We start from the raw sequence: 20,841 nt of genomic DNA on the forward strand, positions 1-20,841 counted from the left end.
TCTCAGCCTGTGGAGCTGGCAGATGGACATCCATGAGATGCTGGAGGTCCTTTGTGCCAGTGTGTGATTAAGCAGAGAAGAAGAGCCCTGTGGCCAAGAGCACTGTGAGCATCTCTGCAGCGTCTCTCTGCTCCAGAGCCCTGGCCTGCAGGAAAATACTGATTCCCCTGCCCCTTCCAACTTTGGTTTCCATCCTTTATTTTTAAGCTACGAAAAAATGTCTATAGGTTGATTTTTTTTTTTTTTTCAATCAGAAAACAAGGAAGCAAAAAAGTGGTATCCTCCTGAGCCATCTGCAAATGCCCTGATCCACTTTAGAAATTTTTCTTTTCCAGGATTAAACCCAAACTTCCCATGAGTAATACTTAACATACGTGTAACTAGGTGTCTGCTACTGGTCTTGGAAAAATAATTGCCTTTTTTCATTACTATTGGTCACTCATCAGTCCTAAGAGTAGGAAAGCAAATAAATAGTTTCTGGATGATCTTAATTACAAGCGAGCAAATTATATTCCAGCGACCAATTTTGTGGAGGTTTGTTGTTTTGGGTTTTTTTCCCCCGTGGCTACCAAAGCTTCTAGAAAACAGGAGGATAATATCACAAATATCCTCATTCTCAGACTTTGCAGCATAAACTGATTCACCACTTGGGCTCAGCGAGAAGTCCGTGGAGCAGGGATCCCCCTGGGAATGCCGTGTGTGCTGTCGGAGCGGCTGCTCCTGGCCAGGGGCCACGGCAGCCCCAGCCCCCCTCCTCTGCAGCACTGCAATTTCTGTCTCCCTGCCTGAGAGGGCAGAAAAATTTCATTTCTAAACTCGCCAAAACACGAGCATCCACAGCAATATAACAGGGCAGGAGAAGTTGTGGAATGTCTGCTGATAGGAACTGCTGCATGTTTAATGCAAGGGATAGTCTCAGCGTAGCTGTGTAATTGGGAAATTAAATCTTCTGGATGTTGTCACACATGCTAATTGTGCTAAAGACACCGAGGAAAAAAAAAATCTTCAGCTTGCACTTAGCATATATAGTTAGAAGATAATGACACTTTAAATTCATGCTCGCCATCCTGGTGCACAAAGGTGAAAATAATTTCAGGTCGTGCATTTGGCTGGAATGTATGCGGAATGAAAATAAATTGTGTCTTTGTTTACAGGTTTTTTTCCCAAACACTGACAATTACGGGCAGATCAGGGAAATGTGAACTTGCAAATCAGCTTCACCAGCATTTCTTGTTTAGCATAGAAGTTTTGTGCTAAAACAGACCATAGGTATCACCATAAATAGCTATCTGCTCCTTCCGATTTGCTTGCTCTTACTTACAGCTGCTTACAGTTATCTCTGTTCTGTTGTTGTGCAAAGCAAATATTTTTGGCTAAAACGTGTTGAAATGCTGCTTTAACTGAGTCATTCATTTGCAATAAATGAAGCATAAAGAATGCATTTTGGAAGCTACACTTAACAGAATTAAAATCATCACTCTGCTCCTTCCTTACATAAATTCTATTCAGCAACTTGCCTGGGTAATGAATGGCATGAAAACTCCATCTACCCTCGCTTGGTTCTCATGACATGACCACAGGGTTAAACCTGTGCCATTGAGGTGGGGTTTTTATTGACTGAAAAGGGAAAAGAGAAAAAATATTCATAGTTCAGTTTGTTCTAACCAGGTTCTTCTTATTGCCCAGCTCTGCTCTCTGTAGCTGTAAGGAGCTGATGGCATCCATACAATCTGCCTTGTTATTTTGGGCACAGCTTCCACCTTCCCAGGGAGAGCTGCTCTTTTATTGCCTTCATTTGGTTAAAGTGAAGTCAGTGTGATTACTCATATGCTTAACTTTGAGTATATATCCTATATATATATATACACATAAACATAGGGTTTAGACTTTCTCTGAGATTTCTTTCGGTCTTAATGATCAAGCAGTGTTTCATTGGAGGAGGAAGTCTCATGCTATAAAATTAAACTATGAAAGAATCTCTCCCAGCTGTTTGTACGTGGCATGGTTGTAGATTCTTTTGGTTTTGTAATTTGTGACTGGTTTTGATTAATGTATGGAAATCTATCTTGTGTCTTGTAAGTGCTTATAAATATGTTGGAAATTACTTTGAAAGTCGTAAGGGTATGAACAAAGCATCTACTCATCCAGTGTAAATAACCATTCACATTGCAGGTCCTTGTGGGGCAAGACTGGCTCTGAGGTGCCAGCACAGCACAGGTGCTAATAACTGATATCTGGGCAGATGGTGAAACAGGGTAGGTATTAACAACTGCAGAGGTCAGAGGATGGGAAATCTGTTGGGATTTGGCCACTTAAAACTGAGGTTTCTGTGGGATGAGTTGTTTGTTTTCTTTGAAAATCTCAGCCTGATTTGCAAAACTGTTCAGTTCCTACTGTGCACGTGGCTCTGCTCCAGTCCCAGTCAGAGGAAGGATCACAGCCCTGGAAGTGAGCCCACACCAAAGCAGTTGGGATGTGAGCAGGGATCCTCAGCTGAGGTGCTTCACTGAGCAGAACCAGGGAGGCTGCCCATCCAAGCAGGGATGTTACCAGGAGAGAGGGTACTGCCCATGGCTTGGGGCCATGTCTCCATCTGCTCCACCAAAAGCCAGTCTATGCCCTCAGGGTGAAAGCCCTTCCTGCTCTGCTGGGGGCAGGAGGCTGTGTAAGGGACAGCTGATGGGAAGCCCCTCAGTGGGAGGGTGGGGTTGGCAGCTTGGGTTGAGTCTGCTGCAGCGAGATGTTTTACAAATACCCCGAACTCTGCAATTACAACCTGTACCTGTGTGTAATACATGCATGTGAGAAACAGCTGTGGGGAAAGTATTCTCTTGCAATATGCAAATTTCGTATATTCCACATTCGGTGAAAATGGGTATTTAATGCCACAGGAAGGAATCTGAAAGGATTAAAGCACATTTGACATGGAGCAGCATCTTCCATTTGCCCTGCTGTCAATCTGCCTAAAACACCTGCTCTGACAGAAATTGTGAAGATTTTTGTCCCCGATGTGCTGCTGTGAGAGGATGACCTATGAGGGGAACATAAAATGGTAGCATGTGCCATAAAATCTTGACCCCTTGAAGTTAAGAGCAAAACTCTTTCAGCTGGAGTGGGTTCAAATCTTTATCTTTGCTCCAACAGCTCACAGGCTGCCCACGATGAACCTTTATCCTTCACTGACCAGTTCTGAAAAATGGGATTAAAGGTCAGTGTGGAGAGTGCAGCACCTTCTAGAAATGCAAGGAAGGCAGCTGAGGATTCCTTGCTGCTACAGGATGATGTGGCCAGCATGGGAGAGGGGGTACTATGGATGCGGGGTAGGACCAAGCCCTGGAGCTCCAGTCTGCCCAGCACAGGGACAAGGCTGGCATGCAAACTGTGCCATGCAGAGGGACAGAGGCTTTTTGTGTGTGTGCTGACCAACTCTCAGAGAGCCCAAAGACCCCAAGAAAGCTTTCCAGGTGCTGCTGAAGCATTTGCCAATGGTAACCCCAAGCCCATGGCATGTCAGTGAACTCGGGCTGGCAGTTTTCACCCTGAGGGCTGCAGGTTTGTCCCAAACTCTGTGATTTTGAGACACGGCTGCACACTCCTCCCAGCCCTGTGTGCCTGTGTCCCCTCTGCCTTCCTCAGAGGGTGGCTCTGATCTGCCCCCAGTCATGTCAGCTGTCAGGAGAAATGATCCCTAATAAGAAGAGATTCTGGAACTGCTTAGCAGGAAATTACTACGTGTGATGTTGCTAAGCAATGTCAGGCTGGCCTGACTGCCCAGAATAACACTTCTCTGTTGGAAAACCCGGAAAAGGTTGTGGGGTGGTGGGTGGCTGCTGCTTTCTGCTCAGAGCAGTGGAGTCTGGAATACAGCAAATAACAGTCCTTGTCTCCTCGGGGCTGGTGTGACACTTATTGAAAGTGAGAAGGAGCTCTCCCTCGAGGGCAGTGGCAGCTGTGGGATGGACGGGACAGGGCAGGAGCAGCAGGAGATGCACCGAGGTGGAGTTGAGTCCTGCAGAGTGGAGAGGGGTGTACAGAGAGGGGGAACCACTCCCCAGAGACAGGGGCTCACACCTGGGCACAGGAAGAGTGTGCCCTTTGGAAACCCCCTCTCTGCACCTGTGGAACCAGAGGCTGGGCTGTGCTGGTCTGTTTAAGAAGCTGAACTTCACTTTAGTATGGAGCAAAACTCTTGACATAACAGCTCTTGAGCTACAACAAGTAGCTCTAGTTGGTGAGGCTCTGAGCCCTGTAATCCAGTGGGTTTCCCTCTAATTTCTCTGGTGTTGGAGCAGTAAATTCAGTCCAGCTCACAGGGACACAGGGCAATGCAAAATTGCTTGTGGGAAGTGAGGTCTCCCTGTTAATTCCCTTTAACCTTCTTTTTGACAAAGATTTCTTCTTTCTTCCTCCACTGCCCTGCTCTAGTCCTGTCTGATATTAAATATCTCCAGAAGTAGCTATGGTTCATTGCCAAATCCATCTACTTGTGCAGAAGATGGTGTGTCAATGTCCATTACAATTTTGCCCCAGTACCACCTAGAAGCAACTTTTCATCTTTGCCCATTCTTCATTATTTCCACTACTTATTTATCATAAAACAGAAACTGTGTAAATATATTTTAAAAACCAAAACCAAAACAGAAAAAAAGCACGAACAAAAAACCAAAACAAACCCACACTACTTTAAAGATCGTTTGCAAAGCTGTTGAGTGTATTAACGCGCCAGTAGGAACTGGAGAAGGCAGATGCTGAGTAGGAAGTACATGTTCCTCCTGAACTGGCAGGAGCTGGAGCTGTCAGGGTGTCCCCTGCCATCTGGCCTGTCGGAGCATGTGGCAGATTCACAGCTCTCCGGGGAGGACGCGCTGCAGAGGCCATAGGATCCCATTATGCTGTTTATGGGGACAAGCCAGACATTTGTCTCGCTGAGACGGGATGTCAATCGGGGATGCTCCAACCACACGCTCATTTCCACAGCTCCTCAAAAAACTCGGAGGTGCGGCTGGTACGCAAAGAAATGTTGATGCTTAAAAAGAACCGTGTCGGAACCCCGATGCATTTCAGCCAGACGCAGATACCGGAGCGGGAGCGCACTGAGCCCTCCCCACGGGGAGCAGGGCCGGGGTCGGTGCTGGTTCTTGGTGCGGGCGCTCAGCGCAGCGCTGTGCCGAACCCCCCCGCACCGCCAGAGCCCTGACACCGCCTCCCTCATTAGCATCCCTTCCTCCTCCTCCTCCTCCGCTGCCCGGCCGCAGAGGGGTGCATGGCAGCAGCGACGGAGCCGCGGCAGCCCCCGGCAGCAGCAGCAGCAGCCGAGCCGCTCTCCGCTCCGCGCCAGCGCCCGCAGCAACTTTGCCGCTCCGCGGGGTGCGGGAGCGGAGCGATGTGACCGCGCACCCGGCAGCGGAGCATCCCCGGCAGCGCGGAGCGGAGTCCCCCCTGCTTCCCTCCCCGGCGGGGCGGAGCGGAGCCCCCACCAACCCCCCCGCCTCCATCCTCGGCGGAGCAGCGCGGATCGGAGCGGAGCCCCTCCGCCTCCCTCCTTCCCTCCCTCCCTCCCCGGCGGCGGCCGCAGCCCGGGGCGGGAGCGCGGATGCGGCGCGGAGCCCGGCGGAGCCCAGCGCGGGGCCGGGGCCGGGCGGCGCGGAGCGCGGGGGGATGCTGAGCCCCGCCGCCCGGCACCGCGCCCGCCGCCGGGAGATGCTCCTCGTGCTCGCCCTGTGGCTGGCGTGGCAAGAAGCGCCCGCGGCGCCGACCCCCGCGGCGGAGGACATCACCCGGGGAGTTGTGAGTAACCCGTGGCACCCCCCGCTCCTCTCCGCTGCCCCTTCCCCCGGTACTCCCCCACCTCCGGGCATCGCCGGCCCCCAAGGCGCTGGGCCAGCGTCGGCGGCTGGAAGCGCTCCCTGGCGCGCCCCGGTGCCCCCTTTGCCGCCAGTGTCCTCCACCCTGCACCCGCTGATCGGGCCCCTTTACACCGGTGCCCCCTCCAGCCTTATCCACGCTGTGCCTCTCGTTGCACCTGGTGCCCTGCCGTGCTCACGGAAGGGTTCGTTTATCCCCCCCCGCACCCAGTGCCCCCCACCCCGTGCTCTGCATCGAGCCTTTTGGAAGCCAGAGTCCCCCTCCGTTAAACCCGCTGTGTCCCCTTGCACGCCCCGCACCCCCAGCACGGTGACCCAACTTTCCCCCAGCCCAGCATCGCGGGGTGACGGCCCCACCAGCTTTCGCACACGGATGGTGATTTCCCAGGCGCTGGGAAAGGGCCGGCCTGTCTCGAGGGCTCTCTGCCTGCCTTGGAGCCGCACAAACTCCAGCGGCAAGCCGGGTGAAATGGCACGTTTGGAGTCAGAGCGATCCCTGGGGACTGGGACGCGCTCGGGGATGCGTTTAGGGGCTGCTCTGTGCCGGCAGCAGGTGGAGGGTTGGCTTCATTGCGGTGGTCTGCACATTGCGGGCATCCTTGTGGTCCTGCTGCTCCTCTCACAGGTGCCTGCTCAGTTTGCAGGGAGGTGACAGGTTTTAGCAGCCGTTGAGAGCTCAGGTCATGTCCCAGCCAGGTCACGGTGCCAGCAGGTCTGTACGGCTTCACGCCACCTCCTCTGAGAGGGGAGAAATGGGGGCTTTTCTGCTGGAGGAGGAAAAGTTTCTTATATCTCGTGCCAGCCGTAGCTCAGAGAAGCCCTGCGACTACGTCAAAGCTGGGTGTCAGAAAGCCATCTGTGGCTGGGTGTGGGCGGGCAGTCCTGGGGCTGGACCCGCCAATTTGGAGAAATTCCCTGAAATTCAGCGAATTTCAAAATGCTGCCTGTGCAGTGCTGGGAGAGAGGGAGGGAGGGAGGGTTTGCAGCACGGCAGGGTTATCTAATGAGCAGGGCTCGCACAGAGCAGTGCGCCAGGACGCTGCTTCCCCCGCCGAGGCTCGGCCACCAACGCGTGCTCCGGCTCGCAGGCTCCGGCTCAGGCACCTGCCGGGAAGGACGGAGCGTGTCGTTCCCCATCAGTTCCTAGCAGAAGAAAAAATGTGGTGAATATGAGGTACATCTGCATCATTATGGTGCAATTACTTCCCCCTGTAACCAAATGTTAAAGCTGGAATTAATATTTCATGCAAACAGCACGCGAATTCATGTATTCTGCCCCAATCAATTTGACTCAAACTTTGTCTTTGACCTGCTTTTATCCTTGCTGCCGTATCCACTCTGCGCTCAGCTTTTACAGGGTAAATGTTAATAGTCAAGGGGCTGATTAGTTACTGCTGACAACTTTCAGGCACTAGGGAACACGTTTTGTCCTGGACTGGATTTGAGCAGTAGCTCCAAACCCTGCTGAAGAGCTGGGGCCATCTCGCAAAGCAGAAGGTACCAGGGATGGTGGTTACACAGCAGGAGTAAACTGCAGGAGAAGGGAATTACATCAAAAGAAGTCTTATTTAGGCTGGGAAGCCTAAATTTAGGATGTCAGATGGGTGTCTCTGTGTTATCTCCCATCCAGTGGGTGTGCTTGCTGGGGGCAAATAATCTCTCCAGCTTGAGACAGCACTGGTGGGATTCTGAAGGGGTTGAATGTAAATCATGATTGTGCTTATGCCCTCTAATGAGCAGCAGGGAGCACAAGATGCCAGGTATTTTCAGAGGTGTTTGTCAGGAAACTACCACTGTGTGTGGGAAGTGAGAGCCTTGAGAAGAATTATTTGACATCCGCTTTATGAAGCAACTAAGAAATTAAAGATCTGTGAGGCATTTAAATCAAATATTTGAAAACTAGGAAGCATGAAACCATGGCAATAGGAAGCTCTGCTAACCTTGGAAAATTATATCCAGCAGTTCTCTGCAGTAAGCAGAGCACAATATCAACAAGAGCTTTTACATCCCCCCTTGCACCTGAGAGGCTTTCAGTGGTGAGCAGGACCGTGCCTCTGAGCTGTGTCCTCTGCTCCACTCCTGCTCTAAGTTTGTTTTAAATGAAACAGTGGTGCTGGGCCAAATTAAAGTTCAGCGAAATGAAAGAGGGCTATAACTCAAAGGCAGTGCTTGTTAGATTGCTGCCCAAAGCAATATAACATGGAATGATTCTCCAGATTTCATTACTAGTGGAATATCCTGCCCAGTTTATAAATCTAACTTGATTATTAATGCTTTTATTGTTCTCCATTAGCTGCCCTAACAAAGAGGGCATAAAATAGCAGATGGAACAGAGCTTGACTTGAGTGATTCCACTGAATTTTTAGTACGCCACTTTTGAGATTTACAACTTCGCATTTCGCACTGCTGCCTTTACAGTACACCCCAACCTCTCCTTCCACAGCATTCACAAATTGCATCTTTTTATGGCTGTTGAGCTTGGGCGTCTCAGGGGTGCAGGCAGCAAAACCTCTCTATACCTTGGTAGTAACTGAGTAATGAGAGCTCTCACCTCAGTGGGCTTTGAACCACGTCTGGGGGGAGGTCTCCCTTCAAGTTGTACTTTTCAGAAGAGCCGGCGTGTGGAGTTTGAACAGCGAAGGTGTTGACCCGGAGACTGGCTGGTTTGGAACGGAGCCGGCTGTTAAACAGGCAGCTCCTGCCCGTTCCTGCCTGCTGCAGGTGCACAGCTGTACAGCTGTGGCAGGGCAAAAGCTCTGGCTTGGGGATGGACTGATGCTCGGGGCTGAGCAAGCGTGGCTTGAGGGAGGCACTTTGCCCTGGGGCGTTGCTTGGCCCTGGCGCTGGGGTTGCAGGACAGGAGGTGGTGGTGGTGGCCTCACTGAGATCATCCCGTGTGGACATGGGCTCTGGTGTCACCACCCAGGGATGCAGGAGTGCCAGGAAAGTTTTAGTTTGGTTGCAAGAGCATGGGTGGGGAAAAAAAAAAAAGACTGTGAGCGGCTTTTTCTTGACTTTGTGGCCAGGGGTGAGAGGGGGGATCTGTTCGTGCCCCCAAGGCGTTTCTCCAGCTGGGGATTGCTGGGCATTCCTGGGGGCTTGCGTGTGACCAATGCCTCTCTCAGCCTCCTGCTCACAAAGCCCTGTCTGTGTTGTTCCCAGAGAAGTTGCTCCCAGGGGATGGAGGCATTTGCATTCATCGGTGGAGACCAGGGACCCGCGTCCCCCTCTGCCATCGTCCCAAGCGGCTCTTTGTTCAGGGCAGGGCCCTCGCCTTTGTGGCAGCTTCTCATTTGAATGACAAGGATGCACTTGTGGGGAGAGCGGGGTGGCACAGAGCCCTACCAGGCTGTGCCCCCCCGGCTGGCTGTGGTGGGCTGGGGGATAGACAGAGGTTCCTCTGTGTGCCCACGTCAGGGAGAGGAGGGGCAGGAGTAGCAGCAGTTTCCTATTAGTCTGTGCCCCGTGTCTCACAGGTGCCAGATTTCAGACTAGAGGCCAGCCCATGACTGGGGTATGGGTTTATCCTTGCTGTTTCTGGGGTGCTGCCCCGGGAAGGGTAGGAGCATCCTGCTGCTGTTGCTGCCAGATGCCCAGTGCAGCTGCACATCCTGCTCCCACCTGCCAGGAGTCAGCCAGGAACTCCCCTGAATTGCTGCATTTAAGCACCCAGTGTCGGGCATGTCCCTGAGACATGGCTTAGCTCCCATTTCAAGGCTTGGGATAATCAGCTTCTTAAAGTACAATCCTTGTAAGAATATAGGCTGTTCCCTCTATCAGGAGAAAGTACCAGGCTTCTTCTGTTTCTGCTAATGGGGAAATTAAAAATTGATAATTCCAGTTGGAGCTTCATTCAGCCTCCTAAAATGGCGAGTCTTTAAGGACAAAATGCTCAATAGATTCCCTAAACAATAATGCATTCAGGCCAACAGCGTTGGGGAGAGGAGCTTTGCTTGGCCCCCCTGCCACTAAAACACTTCATGCCTTCCCATATGGAGCAACAACCATCCCAGGTCCATGAATTCCCTCCAAGAAAGCTAAGCTACCATATTAAAAAAAAATGATAAAATGAAGTGCTGTTGGTTACATTTTAAGGTACCTCTTGAAGCCAAAGTACAATGCAAACTAAATTGACAAAAGGCTGGCTGGAAGCTTTCAAACAGCCGGGCTGCTGTGAAAGCATTTAATCTGGTATTAAAGCCCTGGCTGGTGTGAACTGCTCCTTCCCTTTCAGATTTGAGACTTCCACATACAGTAATGCAATTTACTCCTGGGCTTGGCTGCTATTGTGGGCCCAGCCGTGGGAATTACCCGGGCCAGTCACTCCAAATTACCCACTTTAATGAGGCTCTGCCTTCGAGAAGGGTTCAGAGCCAGTGGGTGAAACCCTGCTGTCACCAGGGACTGCCCCACAGTTGGTGCTGGGGATGGAGTATTGAGCTCCCACCTTGGCCTTGCTCTTCACCCTTGACACTGTGTTGGGTATAGAAGCAGCTCCTGGCTGGCAGGACCCGCTGTCTGGACCCTGCCATCCCTGGGGGCAGCATGTAGTGGAGCTGTACGTCCATACCCTCCTTTTGCCCCTAAAAACTCCTCAGAAGGGAGACCTCTGCCTGCGTGACTCAGCTTGCAGTGTTTCGTTATTCTCCCTCATTAAATCAAACGTGCAAAGAGGGAACACGAAATGCAACATGTGCCCATCCCTGCCCGGCACCGGACGGGGCTCTCCTGGTCCAGGGCCTGGGGGTGACTCACCAGTGGGACCATGTGGGTCACGGGGTGACATAAGTGATGTCATCATGAAACTGGGGGGCTTGGATGTGTGTGACACCCTGTTTGTCCTGGCAGGTTCGGTGGTGCCAGCGGCGGCTCACTCTGACTCATCGCCGGGGCCGCACACTAATTTCTCATTATTTACTCATTGGCAAAAGTGCTGCAGGAATGGGCTGTGTGGCTCCGGGAAAGGTCGTGCTGTGGCTCAGGGAACCTTTATTTCTGGATGCTGTGGGGGCAGGCGTGTACCCTGTGTGGGTCTGGGGTCCTGGCGGGCCCTGTGGAGGTCACAACGTGGGAGGAAAAAGCCCTCACATCTCGAGTGATGGTGAACCTGGGCCACCACTTTGTCACTCATTAAAGTATCTTGCTCAGAGTAGAGCAGCACTTGAAAGCTAAGGGTTTGATTTCTAAATAACCTGAGATCTGACAGCAACAGTTCTCAAAATGCTTTCTTTAATCAAAATCACTTTAAATGGGTAGATTTGGGAGTTTCGCAATCACTTGCTGCTGCGCCACGTGCAAGCTGCATCTTCTTTGTCCCAGATTTTTATGAGGATTGTCTCTGTTTTCTGGGTCAGAGAATTAAGAGATTTGATGTTATATTAAAAAAAACCCCACACCAAACCACACATGCAAAGTTAAATCCAGTGCAAAACAAAGCAGACGTGCGGGGGCGAGGGGAAGGAGCTGCTGAAGGACCGGCGAGTTTTAGATCAGCGTAATGAGAAACTGCCTTTGACCACGGGTTTGTTCCGAGGGAAGTCCTGACGTGGAGTAAATGCCGATGCTCACCGAGGAGTGTGGTCTTCAGCTGGGAATCTGGCTGTTTGATTAGCCAGGATGATTTAATAGAAAGGAACCCAATTAAATCTGAGGAATTTCCTGCGTCAGAATACACCATGTGCACAGGAAAATTGGTTCTTCCAAGAAATCTGGAGATGATCTACAGCTCCTGGCAAGAACAGTCCAAATACGGTGACTTGGGAAGTGGAAGTATATTCAGGAGTTTTTTTTCCTATTATTTTTACAAGAGGGAGTTTCTGCCCATTGACTGTCAGTGGTCAGGCGGAGTTCTTCATGCTGGCTGACATATTATTTCATCCTGACAATATTGATCTTTTGAGTGAACAAAAGCAATTTTACCTGTGTCACAGAGCCCTTGCTTGAAGGTGATGGACACGTTTGGATTACATCGTCTTGTCACTTAACAAACTCCAACAGGCACCTGCTGTGGTTCAGCTCCCAGTGCTGCCGCTACGTCCTGGTTCTGCTCTGCAATTCAGGTGTGTCCTACAGAGCCCACTGCACATGTCCTTCCTTAAGGATGCAGGACAAAAGGTTCCCTCATCCAAGATACAAGTGGGAGATAAGAGATCCGGACTGCTTCACCCACAGGTTTGTCTTCATTTGTCATGCACCGTGTGGGGGCATTTAACCCGGGGCTCACATCCCAAACCACCTGGCTCTGGATTTTTCTAGTTCCCACCAAATGCCCCTTGCTGGAGATGGCAGGCTATAGAGAGATCAAAAGGAAACTTCACAGGCTGTTGCCAGACTTTGGGGATTTCACTGTCCAAGGCTTTTCTGAGGCTGAGGAAGCAGATCTGAGGGCGGTGTCGGGATCAAGGGAGCAGCTGAACCCTGGAGGGCACCCAAATGGGATAAAAAGATGGAAAAGACCAGGAAGGGGTTTCTATGGGATCCCTTTTGAGAAGAAAACCTGGAAACACTCATCTGAGAAAGCATCCACTTGATTGGCAGCTGTAGACTTTCCAAAATACTGCGAGTTCTAGGCTGTAGAGCTTGTTCTCAGGCTTTGACTGTCTAAGTATCAGTCAACCCTTCATTAAGATTTGCTTTTCTCAGTGAGATGTTGTCACATGCAGAAGTGCTACTGCTGATACTGTGGTTGGAGTACATCTCAGGAGATGATTTTCCTGTTTCCCTCTGTGGAAGCTGCGACTTCTGGTGCCCTGAGCTGCTGGGTGGCTCTGCTGGGCTCCTCCACGGCCATAATTACCAAAAACTTGGATGGCTGTTGGGCTGAAGGGTGTAACACAAGAAAATGCTCCTTTTGTTTTACTATTGCTCCTGGGGAGTTTGATTACAGGACCCGAAGGGAAGCACAAGGCGCAAAATGATACTATGACTGCTAGAGACAGTCCCACCACGACTCCAGATCTAATTACCTGTAAGCTCTGGAGCTGATGAATTCAGCCTTTGGGAAAGGGTGTCAGGTCTCATTTATCACTGAGCAAGAGAAGAACAAAGCAGTCTCTCCTGTTTTTCTTGAGCCCACCACGTGCAATCTCCTCCGGAGATATTACATCCACTCCACATTAGTTAATGTCCTGGCTGGTGCTTGGTCGAGGTTGCACCTTTGACAAGGCTCGTGGTGGGGAGCATGGGGAGCTCCCCCCAGCCCATAGTCTTGTTCCTACCTTGTTGCTTGTGTTTACTTCCTTGTTGCTGTTCCTTTCTCACGCTCACAGTGTCCCTCTGGCACGTCCACCACAGAAGGGCAATCAGTGATGCTGCTCAAGAAGCGTTTTTCTCCTTTGATAAATTCTCTGCATTAAATTGGCTTTTATTTTTCTTGTTTGTTCTCCATTTTGATGCTGCTTGGCAAATTCCCCGTTGCTCTGTACCGAGCCATGCTGTCTCTACCTTTGCATCCTTCACGTCAGAGATGCATTTTTGTTCAAAAGTGAGAGGAAATTGGATTCACAAAAGGGAAATTCCTCACAGACGTGCCTGTGAAATGGCAACGTGTTTTATATAAAGGCACAGCTAAAGAGAGGTAGGTGGTTTGGGACTTTTGCCACATTTTTTTTTTATGTTGCAGAAATGTATCCTCCAGGTCTGATCAACGAGACTCCGAAATGAGGAATAATCTTACCTGGCCTCAGCTGGCACTGAAGTGTGTAGCAATCCAGTCCTTCCTCCCAGGCGGGATGCATGTCATATTTCATGACAGAATGACAGCCCTGACAGACAGTCTGTTGCTGTTTTGGCATTTCTGATACACCTTGTGCTTTGGTACCCACTCAGTGTCCAGCAGGATCAAGATAATCTAGAGGAAATGAGCTGACACACTCCAGAGTCCCATATGGGCAGGGCAACAGGGCAACAGTGATTTGAGCAGTCTTCTACATGCTCATCCGGGTTAAAAAACTCACCCAAGATGATACGAAAATTTTCTTTCCCTGCCTAAAGCCCACAGCATCAAGTGTATGATCACATGCCAGGCTCTGAGGCACCAGATAGATGTGCTTGTTGACCAAGCAGTCTCACTGAAAGGTGACCTGAGCTCCAAGCAGCAGATCTGAGAGTCAAAGGCTTCCCTTTGTGAAGGGCATCCAGTCCAGGCTGGAGTGGGTGGCTTTTCTTTGCTTCTTCTTCACGTTTCTGTTACTAGGGAGTTACTTTCACTGGTTTATCTCTTCCCTGCAAGGTCTTTCCCTGCATCAGGGTTTGCCAGGAGCCCAATGGGCCCTTCAGGCAAAGCCCTTTCCCCAGAGGAACAGCTCCTGAGGGTTCATGCTCCCTGCCTGGGATGTGGAGGCTGGAGGAAATGGGCGACAGTGGGAGCCCCTCCATTCCCCTCCCTGCAGCCCCTCGGTGTCGGCAAGAGCTATTCCAGAAAATCGCCTTTTTCAGCAAAAGGCGTTTATTTCTGCAATAACAAACGTCGTGGTGAGACAGGGCTCCGGAGCAGAGATCTCCGGGGAGATGCGCATCAACCGCTTTCCTTCTGCAGACCAAACCCCGGGCGAGCCCCCGGCCCCAGCTCCCACCGGAGAGGGACGGGACCGGGCGGCGCTGCTCGGGGACCCCGGAGCGTCCCGTCGGTGTCGTGCCGGTGCCCTCTTGTGGAAACTGGGAAAATATCCGAGAAAAACTCGGTGGTGCTGGGCTGGGAGCGGAAGCTGGAAACCCACCCGGCGGGGTGGAGTGGAGCAGGGTGCTGGGTGCTCCCCGGGGGCTGCGCTGTGTCCTCTCCAGCCCGAGAGCCTTTGCCATTGCTGGAAATGGTGTTATTGTCATTGAGGGAGATTGTATTAACTGAGCCTGGGGGCAGGGACTCGCAGCTCTCAAATCCTGCCCCTTGGTGCACATCCCTGTGTGGTGACAAATGTCCGGGCTTTAAGTGGATAATGCTCCCAAAGCACCTCTGCACCTCCTTGCTCTTGTTCTGCAATAACTCCCATTTCCCTTGTAGCAAACCTTTACCAACAGTGGCACACACAAACTCCGAATTTCTTCCTGAACCAGTGTGCCCTGGCCCTGAGCCTGCTGGGTGTTCCCTGTAGCCAGAGAGCAGGCACAGACCCACTCTGCCACCCTCCTTGGGAAGACGTCACACAGCTTTGGTCACCTCCCAAAAATGTCAGCAGGTCAGCATGCCCAGGGGACGGCAGGGCCATCGTGCTGGCTCTCCCCTTCACAGCCCACCACCCCTCTGGCAGCTCTGGCTGCAGAGGGTGATGAATAGCTGCCCTGGAGCAGCGCCTTCTGACCCCACCACCCGCCTTGCTCTCTGTAATAGCTGGCAGAAATAGCACTGTGCTGTGTAGGAAATGCCAGCCTGGCACCGTCAGTCTGTTTTCCATCCTCTGTTCTGGTTTCCCAGCCCTGTGGGACCCTGGTGAGCCGTGGGTCCATCTCCCACATCCACCATGGGAGCAGCCCAGGCAGTGGATCTCGCCCTGCTGCTCAGGAGCCCCATTCCTGCAGCTTCCCTGAGTTCAAGTTCTTGCCTTCTCCATGTTTCCCTCCCATCTAATTTATTAATATCCTGAAAAAGCAGCCCCTTTTAAATTTCTAAAGAATTTTAACTATTAAAACCAACGTGTCTCCTCCTGCATTTCCCAGACTTGGCAGCTCTTCTCCCTTTAATGCTTTCCTGGAAAGCAGTGTCTATAAAAGCCCAGCTGTGTCAGGGAGATCACGAGGGCCAGCCCAGGCAGGGGCTGTGCATCGTTGGAGGTGAAAGGGAGCTGCAGATGTGGGAGGTTTGTGCCGAATTCATCCAGAGTCCATGGGGTGACTCTCTGTCCCTCCTGCATCCTGCCTGTCTGTGTGATCAGAGATAATCATTTTTGCTTGTCTATTTAGAGGAATAGATTCTTTGAGCAAGGACATCTGCTTTTATTTTTTTTGTTTGTTTTGCAGCTCTGGGATCATCTCTCAGCCTCCAGGTTATCTAGACCCGTACTGTGTCTGAACCCTGCCACTCCTGCATTCGCTTCCTTTTGTCGAGGAACAATATTGTATTTCTGATGTTCTGTACAGGGAATTCAGTCTTGGGAGCCAGACTTGTTCAGAGCCAGGCTTGTGCAGGGACGAGGAGCTGAGCTCACACGCTCAGAGAGGCTCGGATCTTATTCAGAGCCAAGAGATACAACTGCAGAAATTTAATTAACGTTGCAAACTCCTTCAAAGCAGAGTTTCTGGCAAAATTGCCATCTCCACTGTGCAGCAGGTAGGATGCCTGAGAGGCCTCCACAGGGATCTGTCACAGAATAACAAATGTTTCTTTACCCGGATAGTTGCAAGGACAACAGAGAAAATCAATATGATACGCTCCCCTTCTCCAGGGTAGCCTTGAACCCTAACGAGAAAACTAATTGGCAGCCAGGCCCCCAGCACATCACCAGCTGGGAGTGGGGTGATGTGCAGGCTTGGACGACCTGGGGAAGGGCACAGGGTCTGACTATCACCTGTGGCTGATGAAGCAGGGCTGGTGGGGAGCCCTGAGCAGGGGCTGGTGCAGAGGAGGGCGTCTTAGTTTGCAAATTGGCCATGGATTGTTTATAGTAAAAAAAAAAAAGTGATCCCTGCAGCCACGACTGAGCCTGGAGAAATCATAGTAATAAAGGCAGTGGCACCTGGAGTAAAATATCACCCAGCTGGTTCCCTACAAGGATGAGAGGGCAGGGGGAATTGCTCTTTTAAGATAATCCAAATACCTGCATTTTTCAAGGGCTTCCAGGTCTCCAACCCCATTGTCCTGGAAGAAGGAACTCATCCCTGGAGGGGAGTCTATTCTGGGAGCAACAGCCTTTTTGCTGTGATTGCATTATCACACTCCAGAAAGCACATGCTCAAACCATCCAAGAAGGTGGTGAGCAGAACTGGCCCATCTGTGGGGACTCTGCAGAAACAGAGGTGTTCAGCTGAGGAATCACTGCTGGTTCTCAGCTTACCCTAGTTTTGTGGGGCACGAGGGCCTATTGGCCAGGAAAAAGGATGATTCTGCTCCTAATCAAGAAGCATAAAGGAAATTAGTTGTTTCCACAGCTGAGGGAAGCTCGGGTCTCCCAGGCCTGACTTGCTGGCATGTGGCAGAGCGGGCGGTAACCTCAGTACGAGCAGCAACCAAAGCAGCTGCAAACAAATCCTTTAAGGACTCTCCTGACATAAATAAACATGGAAAATAAATGATGTCCCCAGCGCTCTGCCCTCAACTGATGAGAAACAAGCTGCATTAACACAGTAGTTCAATAACCTGGAAGAGCTTCAGAAGAGACCTGCTTGGCAGCCCGAGGAGAAGGGGGAGCGCTGCCTGTGAGTGTGCAAACAAGGTTATGAAATGTGGCAGAGCACGAAATGATACAGTGAGAAAGTACTCACAACTTGAATTATGAGTGATGATGGTTTTCCTGCAAGGAAGAGCAGAAAGGAAAAGAGTTGTCTGTAGCTGGTGGTGGATACGCAAAGCAAGGGCAAAGGGTGCCAGGTTTGTGTCCTGAACTTTGGAGCTGCAGCCCGTGCTTTCAGTCACACAAGCAGAGATCATGTTTTCTGCAGGGGAATATGCTGTGAGTTAAGAGGAGGGCACATAAAGCCTCCTGGGGGACTTGGTGATGTAAATGCCATCCCCAAAGGTGCAGCAGCAGGTGTCTTGGCAGAGGGGGTGTTGAGGGGGCTGCTCCTGCCATCAGGGGTGGCTGTCCTGGCTCTTCCTGGCACAGAAAACCTTAAACTTTACCCCCAGCCCGCTCTGCTCCTTCCTGCTTCCCACTGGTCCAGCACATCTCCTGCTTCATCCTTTAATGAGAGGGGACGGGGCATTACCCGCTATTCAGCGCTCCCTGAAAGCTTCTCCCTGACGGCCGCCCCGGGATGGATCGGAGCGGTTACCGCTTCTTTTATTCACTGTTGCATTTCTCCGGCTCCTCTAGAAAATTCCCTTTGTTCATTAAACGACCTGTCTGTTTAGAGGCCCAGATGGCTGCTTTTCTCTGGCTTTAGAAATCGCCTGCTTAATTTCCCTGGTGCCCTGCCAGCCCCGCTCCGGGGGCGGGGGAAGGAGAGGGGGAAGGAGGGTGAGCACGGGAGGCTGAGAGGCTCTTGCTGGGCTTCCCCGGCACAGTCCCTGCCCGCAGGGACAGCTCTGAGCAGACGGGCAGGACCGAAAACTGCCACAGTCTGGTGGAGCAATGGCTGGAGGACACTTCCCACCCGCTCAGGGTCTCCTGGTGATCCTGTTTCTCCCCCCTGCCCTACTAAAACAGCCCCCAGGGAGGGGCTCAGTCCCAACACTCACATCTCTGACAGCCTTGTCCTATTTCCAGCCTCCTGCTAGTGCTGCTTCCCTGTGATTTGAATTTAACTCTTAACGTTAACTCTTGATTTCAGTGTGCAGTGCTGGTGATGCCAGTGAGCTGTGCCTGCAGCAGGCTCTGACTGCCCAAGGCATCCCTGACCACCACCCATGTGTGTCAGCAAAGGGCTGGGCACCCCAAAAACCCCCACACCACTGGAGTCCAGGACAAGAAAACTGGACCGGTTGGAAGCGGCGCAGGTGGTTTAGGCGGGGGGAGGGTGCTGTGACCATGGCTGGGTTTGGGGTGATGGGGAAGGCTTTGCAGGAACATGCCCAGCTCTGCTGTGGATTCATCAGCAGGAAAGCCAGGCTGGCTGAGAATTGCCTCAGCACTCAAGGGAAGGCGTGTTACGACCAGGCAAGGCATAAATATGTTTGATATACTGACTTTCAACATGCAGCTCCATTCCAGAGGAAATGTTGTCTGGGAGGAGGCTGCTGTGTGAGAGCAGCACCCCATCAGGGCAGCCAAGAGCAATGCCCTGCCACAGGGGCAGCCGTGGGGCTTCCCTCACTCGTGCGTCCTGTAGCCCTTTCTACTCTCCTAGTAAAGCCCCTGTCACAGGAGAGGTCCCTCCAGGAAGGCCAGCCTGAAAAATGGATTTGGTGACAACCAACGCTTTCCAGGGTTAGTCTGAATGGCAGAAGAAGGCTTAAAACCTGCTAAAAGAAACCACATCTTGGCTTCATCCCAGCTGTGTATTCCTTTGCTGCAGTGGCCTCTCTGCTGAGGGGCTCGGAGCAGCTTTTCTGGAATCAACTGTTGCTGGTTTTCACTGCCTCCTTTCACAGACTCCCAGTACCACGGGTTTAGAGATTCCAGGTGCATTTAGAGATTCCATGGCATTTATGTGGGAAGATGAGCTTGGGCCTGAGCTGGTTGAGGGCTGTGCCTGTGGGGGTCCAATATGCCATTGAGGTGCTGGATGCCATTTCTTACTGGAGGATGAGACTCAGCAGGGATCTGATGTTCCTGAACCCCTTCAGTTCACCTCTGTCATGGCTGCCCTTCCTGAGGGTACCACCTCTCCTTCACAGTTCAGAAATAATGCAGAAAATTATCTTGTCTTGATGCAATCCTGATAAATTTAAAGCTCACCTTGGCAGGGTGGCCCAAGGCATGAGTTCGCTAGTCCATTCTGTGTCTCAGCATCCCCTAGTCACATCGAAGTTTGGATTAGCCTCCTTCATCTCTCACTCCATCCTTTTGGACTGATTCAGCGATCTGTGCCATTTTTCCTAGGAGAGGAAAGGAGGTCTCACTGACTGCCCCAAAAGGACCCTTGACAGTGACATTTCATTGCCAGGTGATGAGAGAGCTTAATTGAATTCCTTTGCCCTTATTCTAAGGCAATTGCAGAGTAAAAGCCTCTCGTGAGAGCGCTTGGCCGCAGCATGGGCGGGCTCTGACATGCCACTGGGCCATCTCCCTGCTGCTGGAGCTGCTAATTCAGGAGCCTGGGGGGCTGATGGCCTCATGGCAGCACTGGAATGTAATTGCTGCCACATTTGAAATATGGTGGGATGTTATTTGCAATGTATTAAATTATGTTAAGTGCCTGAGTAAATGCCTGAATAAGTATTCGTGTAAATCCATGCACATGCCCTGGTGTTAGCTCTCATCCATCCCCATCCCACCTCTGTGCTCACCAAGGGAGAAGTGTGGTTTTCACCTTCTCAGTGTCCATTTTTGCTGAGGAGCACCTTCACCTTCATAAAACCAAACCCAATGGGATGGCCCAGCAGTGTCACACTGCCGGCTCTCAGAAGCTGGCAGGCAAAATTCAACCACTGCACGAACTAAACCTGCTTTCTTTCCTTCCTTCCTTCCTCCAAACATAAGGCTGGAGACTGGTGGCTTCCTCCTGCTCTGCTGTGTGTGGGAGGCAAGCGGCTTCCCCTGGGGGATGCTTCTGCTCAGTTCCATTTAGCACAGTGCTCCCTAAAGGATGCACAATGATGGGGTTTGCATTGGCTTTTCGTGGATTTTAAGAAAGTTCTTTACCTGCTCAGGTCTTCGGCTTCCCACCCGTTGTGACGGGCTTGCAGTAGCCTTCCACCTTTAGCAAAAGGCTTTGAAATCCTCTGATTTTGTAGAAAAATGAGTTCTGTGGGTTACTTAAAAGGGATGTCAGAAGCCAGGTGGGTTTTGTTGGCGTGGCTCGGTTTGCTGTGCCCCTCTGCAAGGCAGGGGCAGAGCCAGAGGTGCCTGGACCAGTGGCTAAGCCTGTGCTGGGCAAACCTGGCTGTTGCCACCCGGATGAGGGAGGTGACCTCAGCCCCATCAGCAGAAGCCCTGTCAGGTCTGCAGTAACCAGCCATCAGCAGCCGTGCGACGTTCCCGGGAGGTGAGCGGCGGAACAGCTCACAGCTTCTTCCACTTGACAAATGTTTCCTGACACTGCCGGGGAGGTCATCCTATTTCCCCCAGAGCCATTTGTCTTCTTGTCCCCAGCCTGTTTGCATTCCAACCACATCCAGCCCTCCCTGGCTCTGCACAGCCCCAGGCTGTGCCTGGGAGATGCCGCCCGTCCCAGGGTGCCGAGAGCGAGGGCTCAGTTCAGCTCTGGGCGGGCTGTGTTTGGCAGG

General features: G+C 51.6%; 1 protein-coding gene across 1 annotated transcript in view; it reads left to right on the forward strand.

The window, feature by feature from the left end:
* The first annotated feature begins 5,639 nt into the window (after positions 1–5,639).
* Positions 5,640–20,841, forward strand: part of MMP17 (matrix metallopeptidase 17) — a 61,440-nt gene continuing 46,238 nt past the window's right edge. Inside the window, exon 1 of the mRNA XM_032706166.1 lies at positions 5,640–5,787. Coding sequence (XP_032562057.1) covers positions 5,659–5,787 — 129 coding nt within the window. The 5' untranslated portion in view covers positions 5,640–5,658. The remainder of the gene's footprint in view (positions 5,788–20,841) is intronic.

Source organism: Chiroxiphia lanceolata, chromosome 18, assembly GCF_009829145.1.
Source record: "Chiroxiphia lanceolata isolate bChiLan1 chromosome 18, bChiLan1.pri, whole genome shotgun sequence".
Taxonomy (NCBI): Eukaryota; Metazoa; Chordata; class Aves; order Passeriformes; family Pipridae; genus Chiroxiphia; species Chiroxiphia lanceolata.